Consider the following 26541-nt stretch of genomic DNA (forward strand, 5'->3'; position numbering starts at 1 on the left):
CTTCATGAGGCACCACTAGTACCCATGCCACCAGTACCCAAGTAGTGTATTAAATGTTGGCTATTGAAAGTATTGTAATGGACCACAGATGATAGAATATAATGCATGCCTTTTGTTTTGGGGGGTGCACAAAATGTTTCTGAGGGATGCCAGTGGCCCGCGACCTAAACTTTGAGAGCCCTTGTCCTAAAATAAACCAGTGTTGACTGTTGGAAGCAGACACATACCCTGGTCTCTAGGTAGAAGTGGAAGTGTTGAATGGCACTGTTGCAGCACTACATGAAGGTCAAACTAATTCCTGTCTTGGCACTGAATGGAAATACGGACCATTTTAAGCTGTTTGAACGGATATCACACCCAGCCAGTGCAAAGCTGCTTTTTGCTGTTAATTTTTTGTACCTTTTACTACAAAATCCTGCCCTGCATTCTTGAGTAGAACACTTACAATTTGTTAGGTAATGCTAAGAAGGCTGGTCATAGATATCATAAAAGCTGAAGTTGCTGAATATTGATTCATGTATGTTGTTTGTGGTTTAGACTTTACCTCATTAATTCTTACCTGAACATGTCTTAATGTTAGTTGCTAGTTAGCTAATGGTGTAACATTATTGCTGGTGTGACTGGAATGGTTATGACTTGGCATACTGTGTTTAACTTCAGATTTTAAGTTAGTCATCACTGAACTTGCTTTTCTCCAGTCAGACTTGGAACTTGGCGTAAAGAGTTGACACCAGCAGACTTTTCTGCTCTGGTGAGCTTCAATCTATGTGTAGTGTGACTTGTATATTAAGAATGACAGGCAAAGTTGACATGGTCACACTTTGGTGCAGCAGTTGGCTTGTCGATGCAGCCTTTTTTTCAGTGTGTTCAGTTTAAGATCTACAGTCTATGCTCCATGCTGGGGTCTTGTGGGTACTGTGAGCCAACGAGCCAGACCACAACTGTACAAACTGGTGGTCGTGTCAGCCTCGACTTCGACTTTTCTTCAGCCATAGTCAGTTGTGACAGCTCCTGTTCCTCTTTATTATCTTGCTTATCTTTGTTTATCACAAGCTCCTTGGAAATAATCTTGTGTCCTCACGGTGCTGGACTGTGAGTATGACTGTGAACAAAAATCTGATAAAACAAGGGCCTTGTGAAAATCTTTCATGACTGATTTCTTGATTTTATAATGCTTTTTGTACTAATGTAGAGGTTTTTATTTTCATGCTGTTCGTGGACATTAGTGCATCTTTATGTATATGCATGCCTGAAAATCCACATTAGAACACACATTCCTTAGTGTCCTGGAGCAGCGGTCCTGGTTATACTATCAGCCATGTGCAGGCTTTTCTGCTCCAGTGAGCTCTGATCTATGTGTGGCGTGTGGCCATGTGTGTCAGCACCGAAACGCAAGATTTACTGTTATTGTTGATACTGCAATGCTTTGCCCACAGCTCACACACGCAGAGGTTTCCTACCAATCAATTACATTTTTGTTCCTCAGATTTAAGGCACCTGTGAAATGAGGTTTATATCAGCGGTCTATAGCCTATCTTAGTGGTCTGGCTTTATCTAGTGCAGCTGCAGACTTGCTGGTAGAGGAGATGACTCTATCGTGTATAGCCGTGCTGAAAGTAGCTTAGCTGATCGCTGTCTATGGTACCCACTTGCAGCTTAGCTCCTCTTTGAGTGTCGTGTCTCTGCGTGTGTGCAGCCTTTGCTGTCACCTCACCCATAGGCAATATGGTGTCACAGCAGTACCAAAAATATACCATTTATACAAAAATCATCCATTTCAAGAATTTATACAGTCTAATTGGTTTCATGTTGACTTGAAGCTTTTTCAATGTTTTTAAATTATCAGTGCCTCCGTGAGGACCATCATCATGAAAAGATATGCACTTGTGGTGAACACTAATGGTACTTGAAAGCACTCTGGGTAATAGCATTCACCAAATACTGTGTAATGTCTTCTCAATTGATATTTTAATGGTTATCAATTAATACTTTCAAGTTGTGATTTTTTAACTTGTTTCAACTTTCAAGTAAAGAGACAAAACAAAATGAAACAATAGTGGCAAAATTAAAGAAATAAGCTAATTTATCATTGCCTTATGCTGAATGAGTGACACAGTAACTGCATGTCAACAACAAACGGTGCGTCGTGTTGTTTTAATCAGAGCAGCAATTTGATCTTTCTCCAGTGAACAGCTGTTTTCTGTTTGTAGCACATTAGATCATGATTATGCTGCCATTTATCACCCATGGATCAATAGCACAGTAATTACACCTCTGCAGTGTTGCTTATTTAAAGGGCTTGCCCTCTTGCAGTTTGTCTCTAAAATGGGAATATGATACCAACTGCTTGTGCTTAGCTAATGTTCTATATATCCACAGCTGTGACCGTTAAATCACGTAATGTTATTGATCAAAGGCATTGTTGATTTGACAACCTTCAACCTGTGAACCTTGTACAACATACCGTAGCTTTTTCTGCTGGTTCTGCTTTATACAGTATTCCTTTGTTCATAGCCATTGCCTCTGAAGCACGTGTTGACTCGATTGTGTCATCGGGCAGTAATAGTAGATTAATGTCCTAAGTGTGTATTTTCCAGTGAGCTGCTCTGTCCTAATGCTCCCCCTCCTGTTATTTTCTCCTTTCAGACAGCAGTGCTTTGGACACACAGGTTTTAAGTCATTGTTTATCATCAAGCACGTGAATATGTGTGATTTCCTTGCATGTGCATGTGTTTGTGTATAACTCGGTAAATATGCGTTGTGTTTTGTGGTATGCAGTGTGATGGTGTGTGAGGTTTGTGTCTCTACCTGAGTGTATCTGTGAGTGTGTGTGTTTGTTTCCCTGTAGATGACCTGAAGGGATATCTGTAGAGAAAGAGAATGCAGCATGTACCTTTGGGCCATCTGACTGTCACTTTGTGCTGGTTGTCCTTTTATTCTTCTCTTTTCAGAAAATGATTTGTGTTTCAAACTGACCATTTTGGTCAGTGAGGAGGGAGGGTTACACAATAGGCAAATCTGGCCTGAAGCACCAAGAGCGGCAAAACTCTCAGTCTTGAGCCCACAAATTACATTGATGTGGAATAATTTGGTCTTTTGCCTGTGGTGCTTGCCTCCCTTCTCCCTGTGCTGTACTCCTCTCCATTTATCCGATCCTCAGGTGACCTCCAAATGTACTGTATTTTCCCAAGTACATTATGTTATACTGTATATTTCTTTTGTTTTCTTTTTGCTTCTGTTTGTATTTAGTTGTATTCACTGATTGTACCTCGTATTTTCTTGTTTTACATTGTGTGTTTCTTCTCTCTGCAGCCTCGGAGTCTTTTGGATCCCAAAGTGCTCGGCTTGCAGTCAGGAGGGTGAGTAGCGGCTCACTTCCTTATCTGATCAGTTCACAATTACACAAATCTGAGCTGCTGTGCTGTTTTGTACCTCCACGCTGAGGCACCTGCCGCAGAAATATTACAGACACGCTGGTTCTCTGGCATGCAGCCCCAATTAAAGTATCATGCTCCCAAGATGCTTATACAAATGAGTGATGCCTTCACATTTGTAAACATGTAAATGAATGTGTATGAAGTTACAATTAATGATGAAAGTCTACATGAAAGATAGATGAAGCCAACTGTTATATCATATGAGGTCGTGGGAAAATAGCTCATAATCACTTTTAGCCTCCATTACCCCACCATGAGTATGCAGCCATCTGCAGCATGCATTGTGCTAAAAGGCAGGGAGAGCCAGGGGCCCTAGGGTGAGGCAAGGGCCAGGGCAGCTCGTCACGTTGTGTATCTTTAGGGTCATACCACTGATGTCGCTGAGAGGGCTGACAGAAAAGCTTGAGGAGCTTTATCTGTGTGGAGGCATTGGAGCCTTGATGTCATGTTGAGGTCATTAGAGAGGCTTTGAGTGACAGTTGAGGTGATGCCACTGAGAGCCTCATGGGAAAGGAACAAGACTGGTGGGGAGGCATGCCGCGAGAGGGGCCGTGAAGTGTGCACAAGGGAGTTGGAGGATGGAGAGAGCAAGAGAACTGGAACTGAAGTACTGTAGAGACAGCTTAGAAAAACTGTTCATATTTGAGATGTGAGATAGCCTTCAGTATTCATAGTATGTAATATAAATCCAGCACTCGGTATGATGGGTATCAATAATAGGCATCACTGCAGCAATACTCTGCAAAAATGTAGAAAACATGGAAGAGAGGGAGTCAATGGGAACAGCAGAGGATCAGAGGGATTACATGGAGCTCCAGTGTAGGTGGTCGGCATCATGCGAAGTGAAGAGGAAGGGGTGAGACAGGTTAGGTACGAGGCATGATCCATGGTGTTTGCTGGCTGTGTAAATCAAGGCCCCCCTTTCACTGTAGTAATGTCTCCCACAGCATGGCATTATTATGATATTAATACACCTTAAATCTGTCTGCTTCTCCAGGGCTGGCAGTATTCTTTATGGTATTGACAGCATGCCAGATTTACGTCGCAAGAGGACAGTGCCTCTTGTCCGAGACCTGGTGAGTCATCTGCCGCAACAAGGTTATGTGTGATTTATGTGAAACGTATCTGCGTGACCCCACGTTATACCACAGTGGTGGAATCCTGCTCTGTGTGCGTATGGATCCAATAATAACTTTACAGGGAACCTGATAAAATGTGCTGTAGCTTTAGAGTGACAGCGTTTGTTTCTTATTATTGCACAATATCCCAGCACTAGCACAGGACTTATGCTCCTCACATACAATCTGTAGATTTGCTTAGGGATGGGAATTGATAAGATTTTACTGATACCAGCGACATTATCGATTCTGCTTCGGTCCAACTCTTCTCGATTCCCTTATTGATTCTTCATCAATTTCCTGTGCGAAAAAACTAAGCCTACACAGATTTTCAGCATCAACGCATCGTTTTTTTTTTTTATCTCAGAGCCTGAACGCACTGTACAAAAAGCCCCACTGTTTAACCGCTGCTAGCTGTAGCAACAGTCTGTCGCCATCTAAAATGGATGAAATGAGAGAATATTTGTACAGCATTTGTTTTCATTTAGGCTGTTTTAGACAAAGAGAAAAAATCTGCTAAGCCCGCCTGCATGGTGCTAATGTTTTTGTAACATGGGCTATTAACACTCAGTGAGGGACGAGCTGCTCGGTTGGGAAGCAGTGACACTATTAAATACATGGCATTCCTAGAATTGAAGCCCATGTTGTATAGAAAGATGTTTCAACGTATTACTTTTGTTTCCACCTTTACTTGAAATGGTCATTTTACAGACATTACAACTAACACTGTTGCCATCTTTCTTCATGAAATGAAGCCACATTTTGGACTCCTCGTGGTTGCGAGTTGCAGCAGTGTGGACACATGACTTTGAATGCATTGTTTTCAAGATGCAACTGTGAGAAAAATATGCTGGCATCGATAAAAGTAATTGATGGACATGCAATTTTGGTGTCTAGGACAGTTTGGAACCCCTCAACTAGAACCAGTTCTCGATTCCCATCCCTAGACTTGCAGTGAAATCAATCAATCTTGCATTCGAAATTTGCTTTAAAGAATCACATAAACATTCAGTGGGATAAAAACAAGCCAGCGAGGAGCTGATTGGTGATAAAAGCAACCACTTAAAACTCTGGCTGTTTAATATAGAGCGCTACCTATTGGGAATGTTAAAAGTAACCTTAGCCATAATTCTATGGCTTGATTAATTAGCCTAGAGAGGGTGTTTAAGACGTTGCATCAACAGTGATGCTCCCCCATTTGTTTTTATTGCAGCATAATGTGTCATAACATATCCCACAGAGAGGCCTGTTGCAGTGCAGTCCACTTTAGCACTGTGCCACATGGTTAGCCTCTGCGAAAGACAACAGCCTGTCGAGATGCAAATAGTATTCATGTTTGTTTATAACTGTTTGTCCATTATGTGCTTCACAGTGTGTGTCTGTCTTGTCTATGTTTGTCTGTCATCGTCATAGATTTTAGTCAAAAGGATGGAAAATAATATTAGAACTCTGAAACTAAGTTACATACAAACGACCTGTTTAATACTTCGACATTCTACTCTTTAAAGATTTAGAGTTTCTTGTGACATAATATGGTTATGTAGCTTGCTGTCATACACGTAGATGCTGATGAATGTTTATATCACAGTGAACAACATGAGTTGATGCTGTATTTGTCCATATCTCTCATGAAATTAATAACCAACAATGTCTTGGTAAGTATGGGTTGTTGTTTTTTATTTTTAATTTTCATTTTTTGGATTTTGCGTGTATATATTTGCCATTCCTACATAGACCCATAACAGCTATGGGTGATATTTTTCAGTGAGTTGTCAGATTTCAGCCTCGCCGATGCTTGGCCGTTTTACTTCCTTTTTTTTTTCATACGTTGCTCGGCAGGTGTCGAAAAATTGTTCATAACTTGAAATGTTGACAACTCAACCCAAAAATATATCCGAGAGACTTCATTGACTTCTGATTTAACTGTGTGAGGCTTTTAAATCATGTAAAAGTGACACTGAGCAAGCCTTTTACACTTGGGATGAAGTCAGTAGTCAGCAAACTAATTGGTCCCCTTTTCATGCCTCTCCTTTGTCAATGCCCCCCATTTGCTGTGTGATTGCTTCAGGGCAGCAACAGCGCTTGATTGGAACGGACAGCGGGGTTCCCCCATATTGTGGCGGGATGAAAAAAAACATAAACAAAGAAAAATGAAAGTGGAAAATCAATTCACAAAGCATTGAACGCTATACTGCAGCTGAATAGATAACATCTGGACGTGTAGGGTCATTTTGTATTGCCCGTAGCATCCTCAGCAGTGCTGGTGCATGTTGATAAACTTACATCAACACTCACAGTTCATGTAGAGGTCACGTTTCCCTCCTACATTCTCCATGGCTTCCATGGATCTTTACCATAGCTGGCTGCACAGACGAGAGGGTCGTGGTAAAGACTGATCCAATATTGTCAGCTGTCCATGTCTGCATTCCTCTGTTACGTAACTTCCTCCAGTATGGGATAAATGTGTATCAATCTCTGGTCACCCAAACTCAATGGATATCAATATAACAGCTAATTTTCATGTGTGTATATATGTGCGTCTGTGCGTGTGTGTTACCTGTTTGTATTTGTGAGAGTGCCTTATGTGGGCGTGTACTGTTTAATAACGTTCGAGTAAGTTTGTGAATGTCTGAGCAGATGCGTGTGTGTTCTTCAAGCGTGTGTGTGTGTGTGTGTGTGTGTGTGGGCGCGCAAGTACGGTGTTGTGCAGTACAGCTGGCTTCACCCATACGTGAGTGTGTGTGTCTTGTGTTTGTGTAAAACTAATGTGCAGAGCAGACAGCAGAAAATATGATCAAAGCTTCATCCAACAGAGAACTGAATATAAATGCCAAGCATGACTGCAGTTTAGTAACTTCCAATGCATGAGTGGATAAAGAATCATGCAACGGCTGTATAATCTCTCTTGATGAATAGTTGAAACTTTCTAGAGCTCTGTGCCCTAACCGGCAGTCCTGCATGGCAGTTGAGGCACCTGTGCGCTCAGTGTGGATAATAAATACATTTCCTCTGCTGTTTGTGCTTTCAGCATTCACCCTCCCACTCCTTGTCTAATTCAGTTACTTTATTTCTTTCACTCTCTATTTATGGCCTCCTGGAAATCACAGGCTTTGGTAAGCTTACTCTCTGTGTTTGTGCACAAGATAACAGCGACAGATAAGTGCTTTGTCTTTGGATGCATCCATTACCGAACCTTCAAAAGTCTTGTTTTCATTTTGATCTACTGATTTACTGTTCTTTAGCTAATTTCTCCATGCCAATGATATTATCAATGTGATTCATTTGTACTCTGGGCTATTCTGAAAATGGTTCAATTGGGTCAGTGGATTTATCCCTTTCCATCATCTTTCTTTTGCTCTTCCTCTCTCAGACCCTCACTGCTCGAAAGGCAGGCATCTCGTTCGCTCTGGTGAACCGCTCCACTCTGAATAACGAGGACCTGGTGAGTACTAACATGCCTGCAATGCCTGAGCTGAAAATCATTGTCTGTTTATTGTGGAGTCTTAGTGGGGTTCTGCAGGGACATGAGATGCTCGACCCGTGTTCTCGTTATTTTTTAGGGCAGTGTTTGAAGAACAGGGTGCTGACAGATTTTAATAGCTGCTCTGTTTGCTGCAGCCATTGTACTTCAAGGCCCGGGATCACGTTGCCAGGAACACAGGGTCCCAAAATGAAAATGAGATGGATTGCATCAGCTGTTGGTCCTTTAGATGTACATACAACATGCCATCATCTGTCTGTCTGCCTGCCCCCGTCTATAGTGCAGTTTATTAAAATAGACTCTGTGGCCACCTACTCACTCTTTCTGCTGTGCTCCTTCTGTCAGATCATTTGGCTGAGTTCAGAAATTAGAGATGGCCCCATCATTTCATTTAGACAATGCCCCACGATTAATAACAAACGCTGTGCATCAAGGAAGACAGAGCTGTAGAGAAAGGGCAGAATGGCTCAGTCGATGGTATGAGACACTTGTGTGTTGACCTCCAAAGCTCTCTCTGCATTAATTGATTGCAATTCTTCCCTCCCTGAGGGAAGACGGCGTTATAGGAGGCAAACAGCAGGGGAAAGCAGTTTCTCAGCAAGACAAACAAGCAGACACTGTCATATCTGCTGATGTGTAACAAGGGGCTGCTGAAGACTGCAAGACTGCTGGATTCATATGTGCTCTGCACATTATGCACAAATATTAATCTTTTCAAACGAGAGACGTGGCCCTCAATTTATGCACACTGATTTGTGTACACAACTGTACCACTTATCTATTCTACACACTTGACTTCCTCCTCATAGTCCACATGCACAGTTGCCCTCAAGTGACATGGTCTTGATTGCTTACTAATAGCCATGGGCTTGATTAAAGGAGCTTTAGGGATGAACAACTCATGTCCCAGATGAGGAAGAAATGACATGATAGATGTGTTAATTAGTGTACAAAGCGAACTGATTTCTGGGCAAATTTCGATATTGCACCACAGCAGAAAGTAAGGAGTTGAACTTAAGGAATAGGTGTCCAATACTCTGTTTCAGAGCAAACAAGGAAGGCTTTAATAATTGGTGGTTGAGGGCAGCAAAGCTGCAGATTGTGCGGTCTTGGTAAGTAGGACAAACAGATGTCAGAGTTTTATCTGCTGCATTAAGTCCAGGAGAGTGCTTTCCTGTGAGGACTGTGAGAGCACTCAGTAAACGACCATATGCTGGTTAAGAGTGGAGATCAGTTAGAGGAAGAGAGGGAGAAAGGAAGAGGAACGGGAGGTAAGGGTGAGAAAAGGGGGGAAGTGAGGAGAGAACGAGAGAAGATCAGAGCCAATAGTGACTTGCCATCATGACCCCATGGCCCTAATGTCACTGATCAGGCAGCCATGTTGAACAGTCCACCCTCAACTCCCTCGAGAGATCTTTGAATCTATTTCGAGTGCTTCCTTCTTCCATCCTCTCCTTGTCTCATTTTTGCCCCACCTCTTCCATTTTCTTTTCTTTTTCAACTTGATATATTTTAATTGGATTAAAATGCCTTACTCTGTCACTGCTGACGTATGGAAGTCTCTCTCTCTCGATGACATGCTCCTTCTGCGTCATGTTTCCCATGCATCTGCTTTTTAGAGCAGAAAGGAACATTATGCGTGGGCCAGCTAACGGCCCCTGTGTCTGCTCAATGTTCTGAGCCGCCTGTGATCCGAGTGCAAGAGCCTTTTAACAGTGACTGTCAACTTAAACTTACCTGCTCAGACAAAGACAGGGACAAAGGTAGAGGAGAGCCATGAACTGACATGGGTCAAGGAGTATCTGGAAATGAGATGTGATGCGTTGCTCTAAGTCAGTTCAGATATCATCAGGCACGTTGTTAGCAGCAAAATATCAACACCTTGCCAGGGTCATGTGGTTTGCAATTCCCTGTTAGGGTTAAGATGGTACAGTGGTTAAAGCAAAAGATGAAAGGCTGGACCAGGATGAGGAAGATGGTGGTGTCGGTGAAGTAGTTGACAAGGACAATAGGTGGTGAAATTGGAAAGGAGGGGTGAGAAGAGGAGGTGGAGGGAATAGATTCTTCTCTGTCATGTTGCTCTCGGACAGAGGCTCTGGCTGTCAATCAATTCTAGCAGTGTCTTGCACGAAGTCACCAGGGTTACCTCCCGGTGTAACACATGAGGCTTGCACATACAGCACTCTTCTCACATCTTCTTCACAGTTTGACATGTAGTGTCAGGACTGGGAGTGATGAGGCAGAGAGAGACAGAGAGGGAGGGAAATTTAAAAACGAAAAGTAAAATTCTGCAGTGGTCAGGGAAATGCTTAGACTAAACATGCTCAGAACCATTCAGAACATAAAGTTGGCTGGAAAAAAGAAGCCCAAAAAAGCCCAGTCAATTCACTGAGAAAAACAGAGACTTAGAGGTCTCTGAGATTTCCCACACTCAGAGAAATTTTGGCACACTCATCTCCTGCAGGCGGTGTCAGTATTAGATGGTTCAGTATTAAATTTGGTGAGGAGCGGGCTTGCGGGTGCGGTCTGGCTCGTGTGTAAGTTGTGGATAAATCTCAGACATCTGCTTCGTCTCATCGTTCTAAGATTAAAAGGGAAATCTCACTGTCAGCCTTCATTAAAGGTCCTCCAGGGTTCAGCAAGTCTCTGTGTTGCACCAGCGGAGTTTCACAATGTTAGACAGCCTTGTTGTCCTGTCATCTGGTGTCATTTAATCATCTGTGCGAAAGGATGTGCGGGTGTCTTTGTATGTGCGCTCGAGGGAGCAGTGCAGTAGCCTTCATGGTGAAGTGCAGAGCTACTGTTCAGGTGTTACAGTCAGCACACGGGAGGCTGGCAGCAGAGGCAGGCCTGCAGGAGAAGGGTGAGGCAGAGTGGAGTACAAGTACCACTTGAAGATTTATTTACTGTAACCACCATACATCTCCTTCTCTTTCTCTGTCACTTTGCTCTCTCGCTTGCTCTCTCTCTCTCAATCTGGATAATGCTCACTTTTAAAAACCTTATTTACAGCATTCATTGATCCTGCCTTCAAGAACTGGCAAGTCCTGGCCCGTTTTCCAGCCCTTGTGGATGGCAGGGCTGCTGCAGTAAAGCATTCAATTTGAAGAGGCTTCTGTTGCACAGCAATCAGTCCAGACAGACCTCTTGTAGACATAGTATTTTGTCTGGCGGAGCTTTAGTCAGTAAACCACTCAATGTGAACAAAGCATGTGGGCTAAGGATGCTGTTAATTTAAGCTTAATGAGATGTAAGGGTGATTTACTCTCATACAGCTGACCTCTCTATTGATGATAAGGTAACCAGAAAGGGAACAAAAACCCCTATAAGTTGTCTCTTGGACTGATGCAATCTGTTAGATCCCTTTCTTTAATAATAGAAGCTGAAGAGCGCTGCAGTCCTAATGAATGATAGCTGCAGTTTAGCCAACTTAAATAATTGCCGGCATAATTGTTATGCAGAAGTGTACACTAAATTTCATCCAACTCAGCCTGCAGATCAATGTGAATTAAGCCCACCAAGGCAATTTCTATTAAACTTTTAGACTTAAACTAAAACTTTACACTATGATATCGAGGTATTGTGGTCCAACAGCAGGTGCACAAGTGTTCCTCTTTTGTTAGTGCTGATCTCAAGACATAGTCAACATTTCTGAAAAGCAATTTAAACACAAGGTTGTTTTTATTGAGTTCTGAAGTTAAATTAAATCTTTTTTTCTCACTTGCAAGCTGTCATGAGAGTTTAGTTTTAGCCCTACGTCCTGTGTTTTCTCGCATCCCCGTTATCTTTGCCATCAGTGTCTTCATTCCTTATTTCTTACACTGTCTCGATGCCTTCTCTTTCTTTTCAGAAACTACATGTCTTCAAGAAGACTCTCCAGGCCTTGATCTACCCGATTTCATCCACAACACCCCATAACTTCGAGGTGTGGACAGCAACTGCACCCACCTACTGCCATGAGTGCGAGGGGCTGCTGTGGGGCATCGCCCGTCAGGGCATGCGCTGCTCAGAGTGTGGCGTTAAATGTCACGAGAAGTGCCAGGATCTTCTCAATGCAGACTGTTTACAAAGTAAGAAACGAGACTCATCCCACAATGCTTTGGTGTGCAGTTCACAAAGATTTTGAAATTCATAGACATGTGCACAAAAACATGCCTTTGTGAGTACAGTGCTGCATGCGTGTGTATGGTTTGTGGCTTAAACTGCATTGTATTGAAAATGCATTCAAAATACTCTGGATTCATTTTCATTTTATGCTTAACATTAATTTCAATTCTCTTATTGTCTCACAACAGACTTCTTTCTTGCAGTGCTGCCTAATAATCAAGCAGTTTATAATTTATTATTAAAGTTGGTTAAATCTAAAAGCACATTTTTTTTGTCTGGGTGTCTCTTAAGTGCGCACGATGCCAGTGTGGCATTTCATCTGTAACGATTTGGGTAGTTTGTTCTTCTCACACATTTCTATACATACCAAGACTATAGTATAAGTGCTACAGTACAAAATGCTGTTATGGGGATTTGTGTAATACATATTACATATCCATATCCATATTGTAGCACTACAGCTACAAGTGACATGGATCATTTACACTGCTCGCTCAGTCACTGGCATTCATCACAGCCTCCAATCAGCATTTTCAATCGGACACACCCCTGTTGTTACAATGTAGGAACAATGTGAGATGCAGGCTTCAGGGCAATCCTTACAGCAATCCCCACACTCTAAGTGGATTAGCTACACCCTGGCTGTTATGAAACTCAGTGTCTTCTAACAGTTCTATTCTAGCATAACAGTTTTATAGTTCAAACTGCGATTCATCTTTATCACATTTCAATCTGCACTCATGAACACACTGTATCTGATCACAGTGTCATTTATCTACAGAGCATTAACCCTCACATCTGGCCCTTTTGTCTTTTCGACACACACACAAGGAAACACACAGACACAAGCATTAACCCGTGAATTTGTCATTTCTAATCCTTCTCGCATGATCACACAGTCAGTCAGAGTGGGACAGATGAGTTGCTGGATGCTGTGACACAGTATTGTACAACTGTGATATTTAAGGCAAAAGAAAGTTGTCTAACCTGAATTATATAAAAAATAATATATACATGATTGATACCCTTGGACTGGGCGGGTCAGTTTTAATGTCAATTCCTGGATGTTAACTATGCAGACTCTTGCCTAAAATGTGCCTAAAACCTCCCTGAAACTCTTGGTTTGTTTCAGGGGCAGTGGAGAAGAGCTCCAAGCATGGGGCGGAGGACAAGACCCAGAACATCATCATGGCTATGAAGGAGCGCATGAAGATACGGGAGAAGAACCGTCCAGAAGTGTTTGAGGTGATCCAGGAGATGTTCCAAGTCTCCAAAGAAGACTTCAACAGCCACCTGAAGACAGCCAAGCAGTCTGTGCTGGAAGGGACCTCCAAGTGGTCTGCCAAAATCAACATCACAGGTCAGCCTTTTTCCTGAGAGTGAAATGTAATTTTTCAAAGTCTACACTAAAACATTAAGCACAAATCTTTCCAGCATAGAATGAATCGCTGTGTTTTATAAATCCTCATTTACCCATTAATCATTAATCAGTTGAATTCTTTTGTAACTCTCCTGATACCGCTGCAGGTGACCTTTGACCGTGACCTATAACCCTGTTCTCAGTCCTCCAGCACCAAATCAACAACACTGCCTTTACATGTCAAGCTCATCTCAAATAACAAACACAGTTATTCTAATTAGCACTCACTTATTATTAACTTCAGGATCTTGGTCATTAACCTCTGACACTGAACCATGTAATTAGAAATAGAAATAGAAATTGATCTCAGGAGAATCTATTTGTTGATAACGCTGTGAAGGTTGCATCACTGATTTGCAGACCATAATTGCTCATTTGTTGTGTTTTTTCTGCTCTGACTCGACTCATGTACGTTGGCAATGACACATTTATGATAATGCATGTATTGTTTTTATTAGAGCTCTGTGACATGTAGCTCTAATGAAAACGATAAACAAGTTCAGCAGTGGAAAAGCAGCTTGTAATCAGCTTGCAAAAATGCTTTCCAAATATTAAACGGTAGTGCAGTAAATCCAAAGCATGGAAGAGGCAGTAATAAAGAAGTAATGATGACTTTTCATTATTGTGGCATGATACTTACTGCAGATGCCAGAGATCTTCACGTCTTTTTTGAGCTCACTTCATGCGACTTTGTACGCCGTACTTTGGAAATGAATCCCCCACAGCTGCACATCAAGCTCTTCTAGAGATGCCAATCAAAACGTTGAACCTCGAAGTTCAGCTTGACAGCACGTTTACACGAAAAGGCATGAATTTATATGGATATTTTTTTCAGGGTTTTGAAGGGAAAATTAGGGGGACCAGTGTTCTTCCTCATTAAGGAAGAAGGGAGGAGTGTACAGTAACTGAATCCAATGTCCATATTTCCATCTAATCCTCTGCACTATATTTCACATGCTGTTTGATTACACAACCTCTGTTGTTTATCCCTGTTTCTGCAAACCCCGAACCTAAAAACATTGTGTTTGAGGATTACAATTAGTACAATTTGTACACATAGTACATACTGTCACTGGGTTTCATTTTATTCCTAATTAACTGTCAGAACGAAGGTCAGGAAGTTAGCTTTGTGACCTCTACCCCGGACTCCAATCCATCCCCGTGGTGACTGTGCCAGGCCCGGCTCATTTATTGCTCACCTTGCATTTCTCACAGTGCCAATACACCAGAGAGAAGTAGAAATAGAGAGTGAGGGAGACGGAGAGGATGGGGATAGCAAGGAAGAGGAGTGTAAGAGAGGAGAAATTTCCCAGGGACTTATCGAACATCTCATTTTAAAATGTCGTTATTGAGTTGTTATTTATTCACCATTTATTAGATAAACACTGACTGGCATCGACTCTGCAGCACTCTGGGAGCGACCGTGAGATATTCTGTGTCTGGTCAATGTGCTCACTGCAAGGTCTGGTACTGAATATAAACCTTGATCTGACATACTTTCATCAGCTAATTGGAAAAACTGCAAATCACCAATATACTAGGTATACTAGTTACCTTTACTTGTCTTAGAACAATTCTATTACTTTTTCTAAATGCTTGCTCAAACACTCCCTAGCAGAGGCCAATAAGTTGAACAGGAAAACATGTGCTCAAACTCCTCTGTTAAGTGTCCATTCTTCATTCCACAAGATAAATGAATCTGTTTATGCTTCTGGGTATGCTCTCTGCTACTGTACTTTTCTCTAATTAATAGAAATCTTTTCTCACCTTTTGTACTTATGAAAACTCTTGTTATAGTGTATTTGGGCCTCACAAATGGCAAAAGAAGCCAAGTGACACAACTACATATTAAATAATAAGTATATTTGGGAATTAAACAACTTAATAAGAGTCAACCCAATTCCAAGTTGGTGAAATACACACCAGGCCCAGCAAACCTCCCCATCTTTATCTTTGCTTGCTTTAAAAAGTGATAATTGTGGGGTTGATGCACTTGTTTGTACATACGAAATGTGACAGAACCTCTGCACATCAGGCCAGTTGGGCATTGATTGTTGGAGTGTCAATAGGAAAGTTATAAAAAAAGAAGTGTGGGATCAGGGGTTTTAGATGTTCAATGATCCGACAAGCACGTTGTTTGAAGCATGCACTCCTGGAGCAAGCAGGTCATGGCTCTTCAAACGTCTATATCCTGCCCACCTAGTCCTGTCAGCATTGAGCTGAGGGATATATATGTACCCTGAATTATTTAGACTGTCACTTATGCATATTTAATGCTCCAGTGTCCTTTTTCCCTTTTATGGCGCTGTGAAATACTATTGTCTCTCCTTCCCCACACCTCCTTCTCTGTGTGTGGAAGGCAGATTCTGAATCACGGATCTTGCTTTGAAGCCAAGTCTTAGCTCAGCATAGACAGTTGTAGCAGTGGGCAGACACACGGGGTGGGAACTACCTATAGCCTGGATGTAGGAATAGATAAATCATAAATAAATTCAACACTTCGCATACACACAAAAAGATCAGTCATAGCTGCTGTCAATGAACTGAGCTGTTACGTTGGCTCGGTTTTTGGCCAGTGCACAAAGTTGTTGTAGGCAGTGGAGGCAGTGACAAGGCCTTGATTCTTATGTTGAAACCATAGGCGTGGTAAGCCCTGAAATAAAACATAGAGATAGATTCACGACTGGGTTTACGATCTACTGTAAAATATTACCCACCAATACTTCCTATGACTTCCGAAATGATTGTAATACATTCAAGACATAAATCTTCCGTCTAGAAAATCGAACCTTAACAACCTCAAAATGATCAAATAAGTTGCTTATGGTACATACATGACTCTTCACTCTTCTCCAACCCTGTCTTGTCTCCAGTCATGAGTGCACAAGGCTTACAAGCCAAGGACAAAACTGGCTCCAGCGACCCCTACGTCACCGTCCAGGTGGGCAAGACCAAACGCAGGACGAAGACCATCTTCGGCAACCTCAACCCGGTCTGGGATGAGAAGTTCAACTTGTGAGTGCTCTCTAGTAATGACCTCTATCCAACCAGATAATCCCCACTAAGATTACCAATAATCTCATCTGTTCAAGGCAATCTTAAGGCATAACTACATTTTTTTTCTGGTACTGGTTCTTACACCAGCTGCACTGGAGAGATTTTGGAGATGCAGCTAAAAACGGCATTATGATGGCATCCATCAGTGTAGACAACACTGGTCTTAATTCTTTAAATCTTTCTTTCGTGCATTACTGCTGTAGTAATGCATGGCTTCACATTCGCAATGACCTCCCCATCGTGCTGACCAGACGTCTGTGTCTTTGTTTTTAGCACAGACTTATTCTCCTTGGTCTGTATAGATATGCAATAGCCACAGGATTATCACCACTCAATCTGCTGCTTACCTCTCTGCCTCTGCCTCGATTTTTTGTTATACTCTTAATTTTTTTCCTCCACACAGCTCTGAATAAAACTGTGCAATGCTGCAATGAATCAGCTGGTAGGTTATCCCACGAGTCTCATAGGAAGTAGAATGACGTAATGGATGATTGTAACCAAGTTTCTAGGAGACTCTTCTCAACATTTACTTAAAACATGTCGAAAATTGAAGCCTTTGAGAACCCTGCATGAGACTTGCTATGCTTTCCCAAAGAAATACTGCTATCTTTGTTTGGTGGAGTGCCATAACTCTGAAAATAACAACCAGGTTGAAGACAAAAATGTGATTTTCTCTTAAGAGCTGCAGAGCTCAAGCCAGACCTGAGTGAAAAATAGTATTTGCCAGTAGCTCTTAGTTGTTCTGCTCTACTTTCCTGAATCCAATCAAGTGTTAAGAGCAGGTAGCCTGTACTAAAATGACTTGCAAATACGCGTTACGCTGTCATATGTCTGGTATTTGGCCCTTCTGAAGCCGTCTGTAGAAACAAACAAATGTAATGTGGACATATAGTGTGATGAATGTGTGGCCCCAACTCACAGGACATCAACAAAGGCTTGGTGTTAGAAATGTAATTATTATTCTCATTTTTGGCTTTTTTTTCTCATTTTTATAACTGTAATCCACTGTCTGAAGATGGGGCACCGGGGAGCCGCTGTTAAAAGATCAGTGAGGGTTTGACATGTTTACTTAAACCAAAGCCAGAGCAGCTAATGGCAATATTTGGTAACAAGCAAGCGGTGAGTTTTCCAGCATGGTTCCTCTGGAGGTGGTAGCTTTAGGTCATATTCATGTAAGAAATTCTAAGATTTTTTTTTTTAAATGGTATTTTTTGAAGTATTGGTAGAATACTATTTTGCCTGGATGTCACTTTCCCTTCTGAAAATGTACTTCAACAGTTATTAATAATAGTTCTTACCACAACAGAAAAGTCTTCATCTCTCTCTCTCTCTCTCTCTCTCTCTCTCTCTCTCTCTCTCTCTCTCTCTCTATGTATATATATATATATGTATATATATATATATATATGTGTGTGTGTGTGTGTATGTGTGTGTGTGTGTGTGTGTGTGTGTGTGTGTGTGTGTGTGTGTGTGTGTGTGTGTGTGTGTGTGTGTGTGTTTGCATGTCCTATGCCGGTTAGAGACAAGGCTGCACACCTGTAATGAGACTCCAGTGGTGGCTGTAATAAAACTCTTCCCCATTACTACAGGGATGTAGATTAATAGAGCGATACATTACTGTGTGCTTGGCAGAGAGCAAAGTCCCAGAGTAGTGCAGCAGCAGCAGCAGCGGCAGCAGCAGCAGCCACCCGTGCCTCCCCCGGAAAGGGATTAGTTAAAAAAAAAAATACTGCAGATACTGTTTCTCTGGCTGTCGCACCCAAGATGTCATTAGAACAAAATGTAATCTGTCGGTTTTAATTCCAGAGCCGAACAGTCCGACCCCATCTGGAGCTAAGTGCTTTGGCCACCTCTGTTCTATTTAGCAGCGTCATTATTGTGAAACGTCTGTCAGCTGCACTGATGCAAGGGGGACCAGAGAGATGGACATAAAGCTTTCACAAATAAATAATCCTCGCTATGAATGCTACACAGTCATTCTTGTGAAACATTCAGCTCTTCTGTGATGGTTTTAGTAGGCACTGCGAGAGAGAGAGAAATATACTTGGGATGCAGAGTAAAGGTCATCCAGTATCTTGGGGTAATTCTTCCTTCCAGGCAGAGAGCTCTCCTCCACAAACACATGCACACACTCATACACGTCCATGTGCGTACACAAACACACATTTTCTCATTTGAATCCAGGCAAGAATTGTTCTCCATTTTACTTAGAAAAGGGTCAGGAAGTGTGTGTGTGTGTTTCTGAATCTGTGTTTCTGCTTGAATCGCTCATTTAACTGTCATTCCGCTCGGCTGAATCCCCCAACCTGATGAGCTGTCACTCAATATGCTGTTGCTGTTGTTGTTCGTGTTGTTGTGATTGTTCTGACCTGGCATAATCATCTTCCACATTGCAGTGAATGTCACAACGCCACTGACCGCATCAAGGTGCGTGTGTGGGACGAGGACGACGACATCAAATCACGGGTGAAGCAGCATTTCAAACGTGAGTCAGATGATTTCCTGGGCCAGACCATCATCGAGGTTCGCACTCTCAGTGGAGAGATGGACGTTTGGTACAATCTAGGTATGTTAACCTCTTGATCTTAGTGTTCATATAAGAGATATTGAAAATCATGGTGGCAGTTATAAGTAAAATTCAGATATGATACCTGAGTTGTCATTTTTCCTTGTAACAAGTGTAGGTTAACCTCTCAAATGTTCAATCTGAAAGTTTGAAAGCAAGCAGCCCTCCAAAAGCTTTGTCTGTATAAAAACTGTCTTAGACTAACAAGGCTATTATTTGAATCCCTGTTTAAAAGATGAACACAAATCTGAGCAGGCTTTTGATGCAAACCATTGGTGCTTGAGAGTAGGGCCACAACTGACGATTATTTTCATTCGCAATTAATCTGCCGATTCTTTTCAATAAATGTTATCAAATATGAAAAAATGGCATTCACAGTTTGTCAGAGGCATTAGCAATGTCTTCAGTTTGTTTGTTTTGTGTGACAAAACAGAATATCGTCACAATAAAAATGTGAAAATCATTCATTGATTATCAAAATAGTTCGGTTTCGGTGTTGACTAATCAGTTAACACACCACTTGTTACAGCTGTACTTGGCAGTCGATTTTGGTATGAGGCGCACATCAGAGGCGGTACCAAAAAGGCATTGTGTTTTGATACCCAGCTCTGGTTGTCATTATTAGTATGATACACTTTACAAGGTTTACATGATATGAACATAACACATTTCCACTTCACAGTTAAAAGGGGTTATGAGATGAATGTATGGTCATATAAAATGTGGTCTAGGTGAGACCACCATTACCATCCACGTACCAAGAAGCCTCAGAGACGTGTGGTTCAGTTTGGGGGCTGATGCTGTTGATGTAGCGTTCACTCGTTTCTCTATCCTGCACAAGGTTGAATAGCAGCATAATGGGAGCTCCCACTTCAGCTGAAGTATTATGACTGGCGGGTGCTGTCTTTGTTTGCCTCTCTCACTAAAAGGAAGCAATTTGTGGTAATACTGACCCCTGTCCACTGTTGCTGCTTTGTGCCTTTTTAAATGTCCACAATGAATGTTTAAACAGGCCTCTGCTTCTGTGGGTGTCCACCCCTCCAGCTGCCCTCCTCTCCAAGCCTCTTCAGCTCCTCTTCAGTCTGAGCTTCTGCGTTTACAGCTCTAGTCTCTGTCGCTTTGTCATGCTGTTATTTTTCACTTGTCTGCCTCTTGACCAACTGACTGTAGAGGAGAATATCACTCATTTGACACAGTGGAGATGAGCTGCATATGAGAGAGCGGGGGGGGGGGGGGCATTTAAAGTCTGTAACAAAACCCCACTGGCCATCAGAGCCAGTGTGTGTGTCTGCATCTTTGTGTGTGTGTGTGTGTGTGTGGCTGTACTGTATGTGAGCATGCAGCACATAGTGCATGTGCATATACACGTTCTCCAAACCTACAGCCCAGCACAGCCAGTGATATTGTTAATGTGCTTTCTCATACATTAGCAGTGTATGGCTGTTGATACGATGTCATTCATGTTTTAGAGGATATGATGTCATGCCAGTAATGCTTCCTGTCATTAATGCCTTGTGTCTTAGTTGGTGTCATTAATGTCTTGTGTTTTTAATCCTTAAGTGTTTTATGTATTATTCTGTTATGGTGCAGTCAGGGACAGACTTCTACTGCAGTGGACATTAATGTTGTTTATTGAACTGTGCATTCTGCCTGGGGTCAATCTTTATGTGCTTTAGCTTTTCTCCTTTTCAGTGGAATGAAACTTTTGGGGTTATTTCAGAATTATTGTTTAGTTGGTCTTTCAGCTGGTTTTCCTCATGCATAGTATCTGCACTGTACCATTCTGGATAAAGAAAACAGAGGTGCTACCGTGTGTTTTTGAGTAGATAGAGGCTGCGACTTACTGTAACAATAGAGTTTCTTAAGGTTAGCCAACCCGTGCCTTCCTAAGATGTTTCTTCCAATTGGCTGTTACTTTTGCTTTAATTTCAAGTTATGACTAATGCAGCTTTGCTGTGTGTTATAGATAAAAGGACCGACAAGTCTGCGGTATCTGGTGCCATCAGACTCAAGATCAGTGTGGAGATGAAAGGGGAAGAGAACGTGGTTCCTCCTCACGGCCAGTACACCTGTTTACATGAGGTAATCATTAAAATTAGTTCTCAGCTCAACTCCAATCATCATCTTTGGGGAGCCAAGCAAGACAGCTACTAAAGAAAACATAATTTGTTGTGATTACACTGGAAAGCAAACTAACAGGATTGATCAACAATCAATCGTTACAGCATTACGGAAAAATAAGATGTTGTAAATGACTCCAGCTATGATAAAGATCTTCACTTGATGGCGAACAGTACATCGCACAAAGAAACGCCTCTTTTATTCCTTGTCGTGACACTGTGCTCCATCACCGTAACCTGCTCTGTCTTATCTCTGGTGCCACTCGCAGAACCTGTTCCACTACCTGACCGAGGTGAAGAGCAACGGGGTAGTGAAGATCCCGCAGGTGAAAGGGGACGAGGCGTGGAAGGTCTACTTTGACGACGTGTCTCAGGAAATAGTGGATGAGTTCGCCATGAGATACGGAGTGGAGTCCATCTATCAGGCTATGACGTTAGTACCACCCTGATCTATGGCCTTTTACCTAACCAATCTGTCATTGTCTCATCCAGCAGAGTGGAGGAGAGAAGGAGTTGAGAGAAGGAGAGTAGAAGGAGAAGTGGAGAGTAGTAAAGATGTCTCCTCAGCAGAATCAGAGCTTTGAGGGCAATCGAGCTCCTAAGTTTGACTGATTCATTGCTGGTCCCCTGGAAAAAACTCCCAATGTGCCTTGATCACATCGATCATGGACACACATAAACATCGTTTCCCTCTGTCTCTGTCTCTCTGATCCTCCATGATCATGTCCATGCATAAATGTCTCTCTCTCACACACACATGCAAAGACATACCACCTGAAACATTAAAATCATTCAATATTGATCAAGGTCATACAATACCGCACAGTGCTGATTTTAATCTTAACACCTAACAACCTTTCTGTGCTCTAACCTTACATGTATTTGTCCTCAGGTGCACTATAGTGGTAGCTTCTTTTTGCTTAAAACATCAGAGATTTAATGGCCAGACCTAACAGACCTGACCCTTCATTAAATATACAGCCTCCATATTTTTTAAAATCATGCAATATGTTCAAATCCAGTTCTGACTTATAATTCCCTGCCATGAAATCCTCCTGTTCTATTTCCACTAATCATTAACAGTCACAGAGGTTTTATTTAGACTCGGTTTAGGCTTGCCTTTTTTATTTTTGTGGGCTTCAAGACAAATCTTGTTTTAATTGGATTAATTTGAGTACATGGTAAAAATAAAATGCTGAAATGATAATTTGTGGGCAGCTAAACAGAGAATGAAGCAGTTTTTGGTATAAACCCTGCCCACTTCTGGTAGATTTCTGAATCCAGATATTTTGAAACAGATACATATAGTAGCTTTGCATTACACCTCTCATCTCATGTTCATTGTTTGCATATGACTTCTGTTGCATTTAAATAATTCAGCGAGTAATAATGAGCTACTGAGTAGCTGCAGCATCACCACACTGTGATTTCATTCTGAGCTGCTATTCCAAAATCTCAAATCACATCAGCAAACTGCACGTTTTAAGCTCTCCTTCCCGGGCAGAATACGCTTGTTGGGCTGTCCCAGTCGCTGACTCTGTAATTAGCTGCTGCCTTAGTAAATCAGACACTAATTACACCCAGATTGTGTTGGCAAATTGAATGAAAGGCGCAGCTCACATTTGTGCTTTCATGTCCATAAATCTGGCCACATGCGTCCCTGAGATGAAGCAACACTGAGGTGTTGTGTTGCTTTTATGGTCTGGATAATATTTGCTGCCCAATGTTACAAACGGAAGATATTCAAACTACAATGGATGTTTTGATGACCTTTAGCAGAGACCAGTGGTTCATTCAGCAGGTCTTTGGATGACTTATTAGTTTACCCGTTTTCTGATTTTAAGATTTTTTCCACCTGGCCCCAAACATGTTTGATCCCCCACTCCCAGCTACTCTCCCATTTTTATGATCCCAGTGATCACGACTAAACCTCATATACCCCACAGTAGCTCTTTAATTACTCTCTTTTTGGCCCTGTACCTGGGTTAGGGTTAGGGAAGTGCTACAGAGCATAGGTTTATTGATATATTTGATCATTTTGGTGCTACTGGTGTGGTGTTGTTGTTTCAGTGTGACATATGAGGAATTGCCGGGGTATTTTAGTTCAGACTTGAACCTTGTTTAAGTTTCTTATGTCAGCACTTGTTATGCTTCATCAGAAATTTATGAAAGGCCATTCCTTTCTGTTTTCTTCATCATAGAGCCTTGACTCCCAGTCACTCCCGACATGATAGCTTTATAAATCACAGCAGCTGCGAGGACTCACTCTCCCTCATGTGCCCCCCCAAAACAACCCCTGACATACCCCTCCCCTATGCTCGTTTTTCTTCATATCACTCTATCACCCCTCCCTACCTCCCACCCCCTTCTTCATCATCGTTTTCTCATTTCTCCCAGCTATCTGAGACTGTAAAATGATACGTGAGCATGCGTGCTGTGCGTCTCATACGCTGGTAAAAACCAATGCAGGGTAACACTAGGACAAGCATCGTCTTCCTCTTGAAAATTGGCTCAGGAGATCCAGCTCTAAAAGCACCATGGGAATTCAGCAGATGCCATCATCACTCTCTTTCCTCGCCCAACCCCAAGTGCTCCTGGATAATTTGGAGGCTGAAAGCAGAGTAATTAAATAGGCCTCCTGATGAGATCATGTTTGTGTTCCTATTTGTGAGTGTGTGCACGCCCATGTGTGTGTATGTGTGTGTGTATGTACATGTATTGCTCACGTTGTGGGGACTCACCCTCTTAATGCAAGTCCCTGCTGCATAAATTATTAAATTTTAGGTTGAAGTTTAAGGTTAAAGTAAGGATTATGGTTAGCAATTAGTGGTTATGGTAAATCTGCAAGAAATGAAGGTAAATCCATTGAATGTGTGAGTGTGTGTCTATGGGATGCCCTCAGGAGTAAATGTGTAATCATTACTCCTGCATTTTCTAGCACTTGGACTTTATGAAGCAATGAGTCACTGTGCAAGATGTTCTTAGTTTCTCTGCACTCCAAGCTCAACACGGTACTTAGGGTCACCTCCAGCTTGAGGAATATTTATGGAAAAACAAGTTGTTTACACAAATTTCCACTAATAGTAAATAATGTATTAAAGAAATACTTATTCATATTGTCCTAGCGCTAATTTATGTCTACGGTATCTGAACATCAGTGTGTGAAAAAAATAATATCAATGCGCTTCATTTTATCCTTTAAAGCAGCATTATGTGATTTGTAGGCTATTGTTAATTTGAGTTTTATTGATGCAAAAGTAGATGAAAAAAGCATGTTTTCTGTAAAAAGCCTCTAATGTATCCAGATGTTTGGTTGCTATGGGTTACGCCAGAGGCTGAGAAAGAAGCCGTTGCTTATATTATTGTCTGCTGCATTAAAGTAAACATACAAATTATGTTTAATTTGTAATATACTGCTTATATTATTGTCTGCTGCATTAAAGTAAACATACAAATTATCTCGTGGTATTCTATCAAGAATAACATGAATCTTTATGTGCTGTAAGAATGGGTATGGGGAACAGCCAGTCTCGATGTTCACAATAGGTACCAGTGAATTATAGTGCAGGAGGCATGCCACATGGCCTGGGAAGCAGCAGCATGATGTATTAAGATGAGCATATGCTCTTCACTCCGGCAGAGATCCCTGCTCAAACCAGGCCTCTCAGGCTCCAGCACTTAATTACTGCTGGGTAGCACTGTTGGAGATGTGTGTTTGTGTATGTAGGGAGAGACAGAAAGAGAGATCATCTCAAATCTGAACTGGCAATACACACGTCTCTCACTGTGTGCAGTTTAAAGATCAGTGAGTTAAAAAGGTGTGGGAGGCAGGAGCAAAGGAGACATGATTTGTTTAAACAGACAACATCAAGTTTGCAACAGTAAAAGGCCCCCGCTTCAGTCCCTCCCCTGGGAGAGATGACTTATGTGATTTTGCTCCCTGCATAGTATTGCGATCTCGATTGTTCTGGTTTGACATATATGGATTCACCTCAGTGGAAGACATTTCCGTTGGCAAATGTGCAGACCGTACTCGAGCTTGTCTCAGTGATATTCAGAGAATGAAACAAACAATTTAAAGTTACACTGTAACATTTACATTTCTCCCATCTGTTCCGCTGGGTGTGAATACATCTCAGCCCCCACATGACTGCTTGGTTTATGATCAAACTTTCTTGCTCCATCTATTGCCTTGCAGTCTTACACCTGTGCAGCTGTGGTTTATGACATCATTTACCATAGAAACTCATTGAAGACACTGTTTTACTACATGAACAGGACAATGAACTACTTATGCCCTAACTCTGCCTCCAGAAGTAATTGTTTGGAACATTTAAAATATGTTCTCTGTTCAGCGGGCAGACAGTGAAAAAAATAAAGACAGACTGTACTGCAGTGTGTCTGCCCATTTTTTCTTCTATGGTTACTGCAGTGCAAAGCAATGGATAGAAGCAGGGTATGAGGTGTTTTTCAAGCTATATAACAAGGACCTGTGTTTGTTTTTTGCTCTGTATAACTGCGTGGATTTTGAGGATTACTGACGAGCATGCCAATTACTTGATCACTCTCGCAGTCTCAAACTGTCTCAAACAGCTTTTCATGTGAAAAATGATCTCTATGTTGCCCAAAAAATGGCTACAGCTCCACCCCTGATGCTATGTTTGCTTTGTTTTTTCACCTCTCCAGGCACTTCTCTTGTCTGTCTGCCAAATACATGTGTCCCGGTGTGCCAGCAGTGATGAGCAACCTGCTCGCTAATATCAATGCCTACTTCGCCCACACCACCACCACCACCACAACTACTGCCTCCGCTTCTGACCGATTTGCTGCATCTAACTTTGGAGTAAGTGCACCTATTATTGTCTTGTTGTCTGTCATCCACAGACAAAATGGCAGTAATATATAGTAATTGAGTGCTAAATAAAAAATACGGGTTATCTATAGCCTCCAGTTAGACTTAAGTAACATCTTTTGCTGTCTTATAGTCTGATGTTGAACCCTTGACGTCACCACTGTTTGTCATCCGTTTAGAGTTATTTGTCTAAAGCAAGTTGTGCACTTGAAATCAACAAATCTCACAGATTGCCAGTGCTTTCTGATTGAACCTTTAATAAGCTAATGTTGTAAGGCCTCAAATAATATTTCCAGGCAGTAAGCCAAGTCTGGCAATAGAGCTAAACCACTAAATTTTGTTCCAGGAAGTAAAAATGAATCACTGCCGGCGTGGCAATGCTA

At 41.8% G+C, this 26541-nt stretch overlaps 1 protein-coding gene across 2 annotated transcripts in view; it reads left to right on the plus strand.

The window, feature by feature from the left end:
- LOC139334962 (protein unc-13 homolog C) overlaps positions 1-26541 on the plus strand; it is a 99005-nt gene that overhangs the window by 18301 nt on the left and 54163 nt on the right. The window contains exons 3-14 of one of the 2 annotated variants that reach the window (XM_070968283.1): positions 2647-2669; positions 3313-3359; positions 4435-4513; positions 7663-7668; positions 7926-7997; positions 11887-12106; positions 13276-13503; positions 16437-16578; positions 19017-19186; positions 21153-21268; positions 21576-21739; positions 25993-26149. In XM_070968283.1, the coding sequence (XP_070824384.1) occupies positions 2647-2669; positions 3313-3359; positions 4435-4513; positions 7663-7668; positions 7926-7997; positions 11887-12106; positions 13276-13503; positions 16437-16578; positions 19017-19186; positions 21153-21268; positions 21576-21739; positions 25993-26149 (1424 nt within the window). The remainder of the gene's footprint in view (positions 1-2646; positions 2670-3312; positions 3360-4434; positions 4514-7662; positions 7669-7925; positions 7998-11886; positions 12107-13275; positions 13504-16436; positions 16579-19016; positions 19187-21152; positions 21269-21575; positions 21740-25992; positions 26150-26541) is intronic. The other variant, XM_070968275.1, reaches the window with a different exon arrangement.

The sequence above is a fragment of the Chaetodon trifascialis genome, chromosome 1, assembly GCF_039877785.1.
Source record: "Chaetodon trifascialis isolate fChaTrf1 chromosome 1, fChaTrf1.hap1, whole genome shotgun sequence".
Classification (NCBI taxonomy): domain Eukaryota; kingdom Metazoa; phylum Chordata; class Actinopteri; order Chaetodontiformes; family Chaetodontidae; genus Chaetodon; species Chaetodon trifascialis.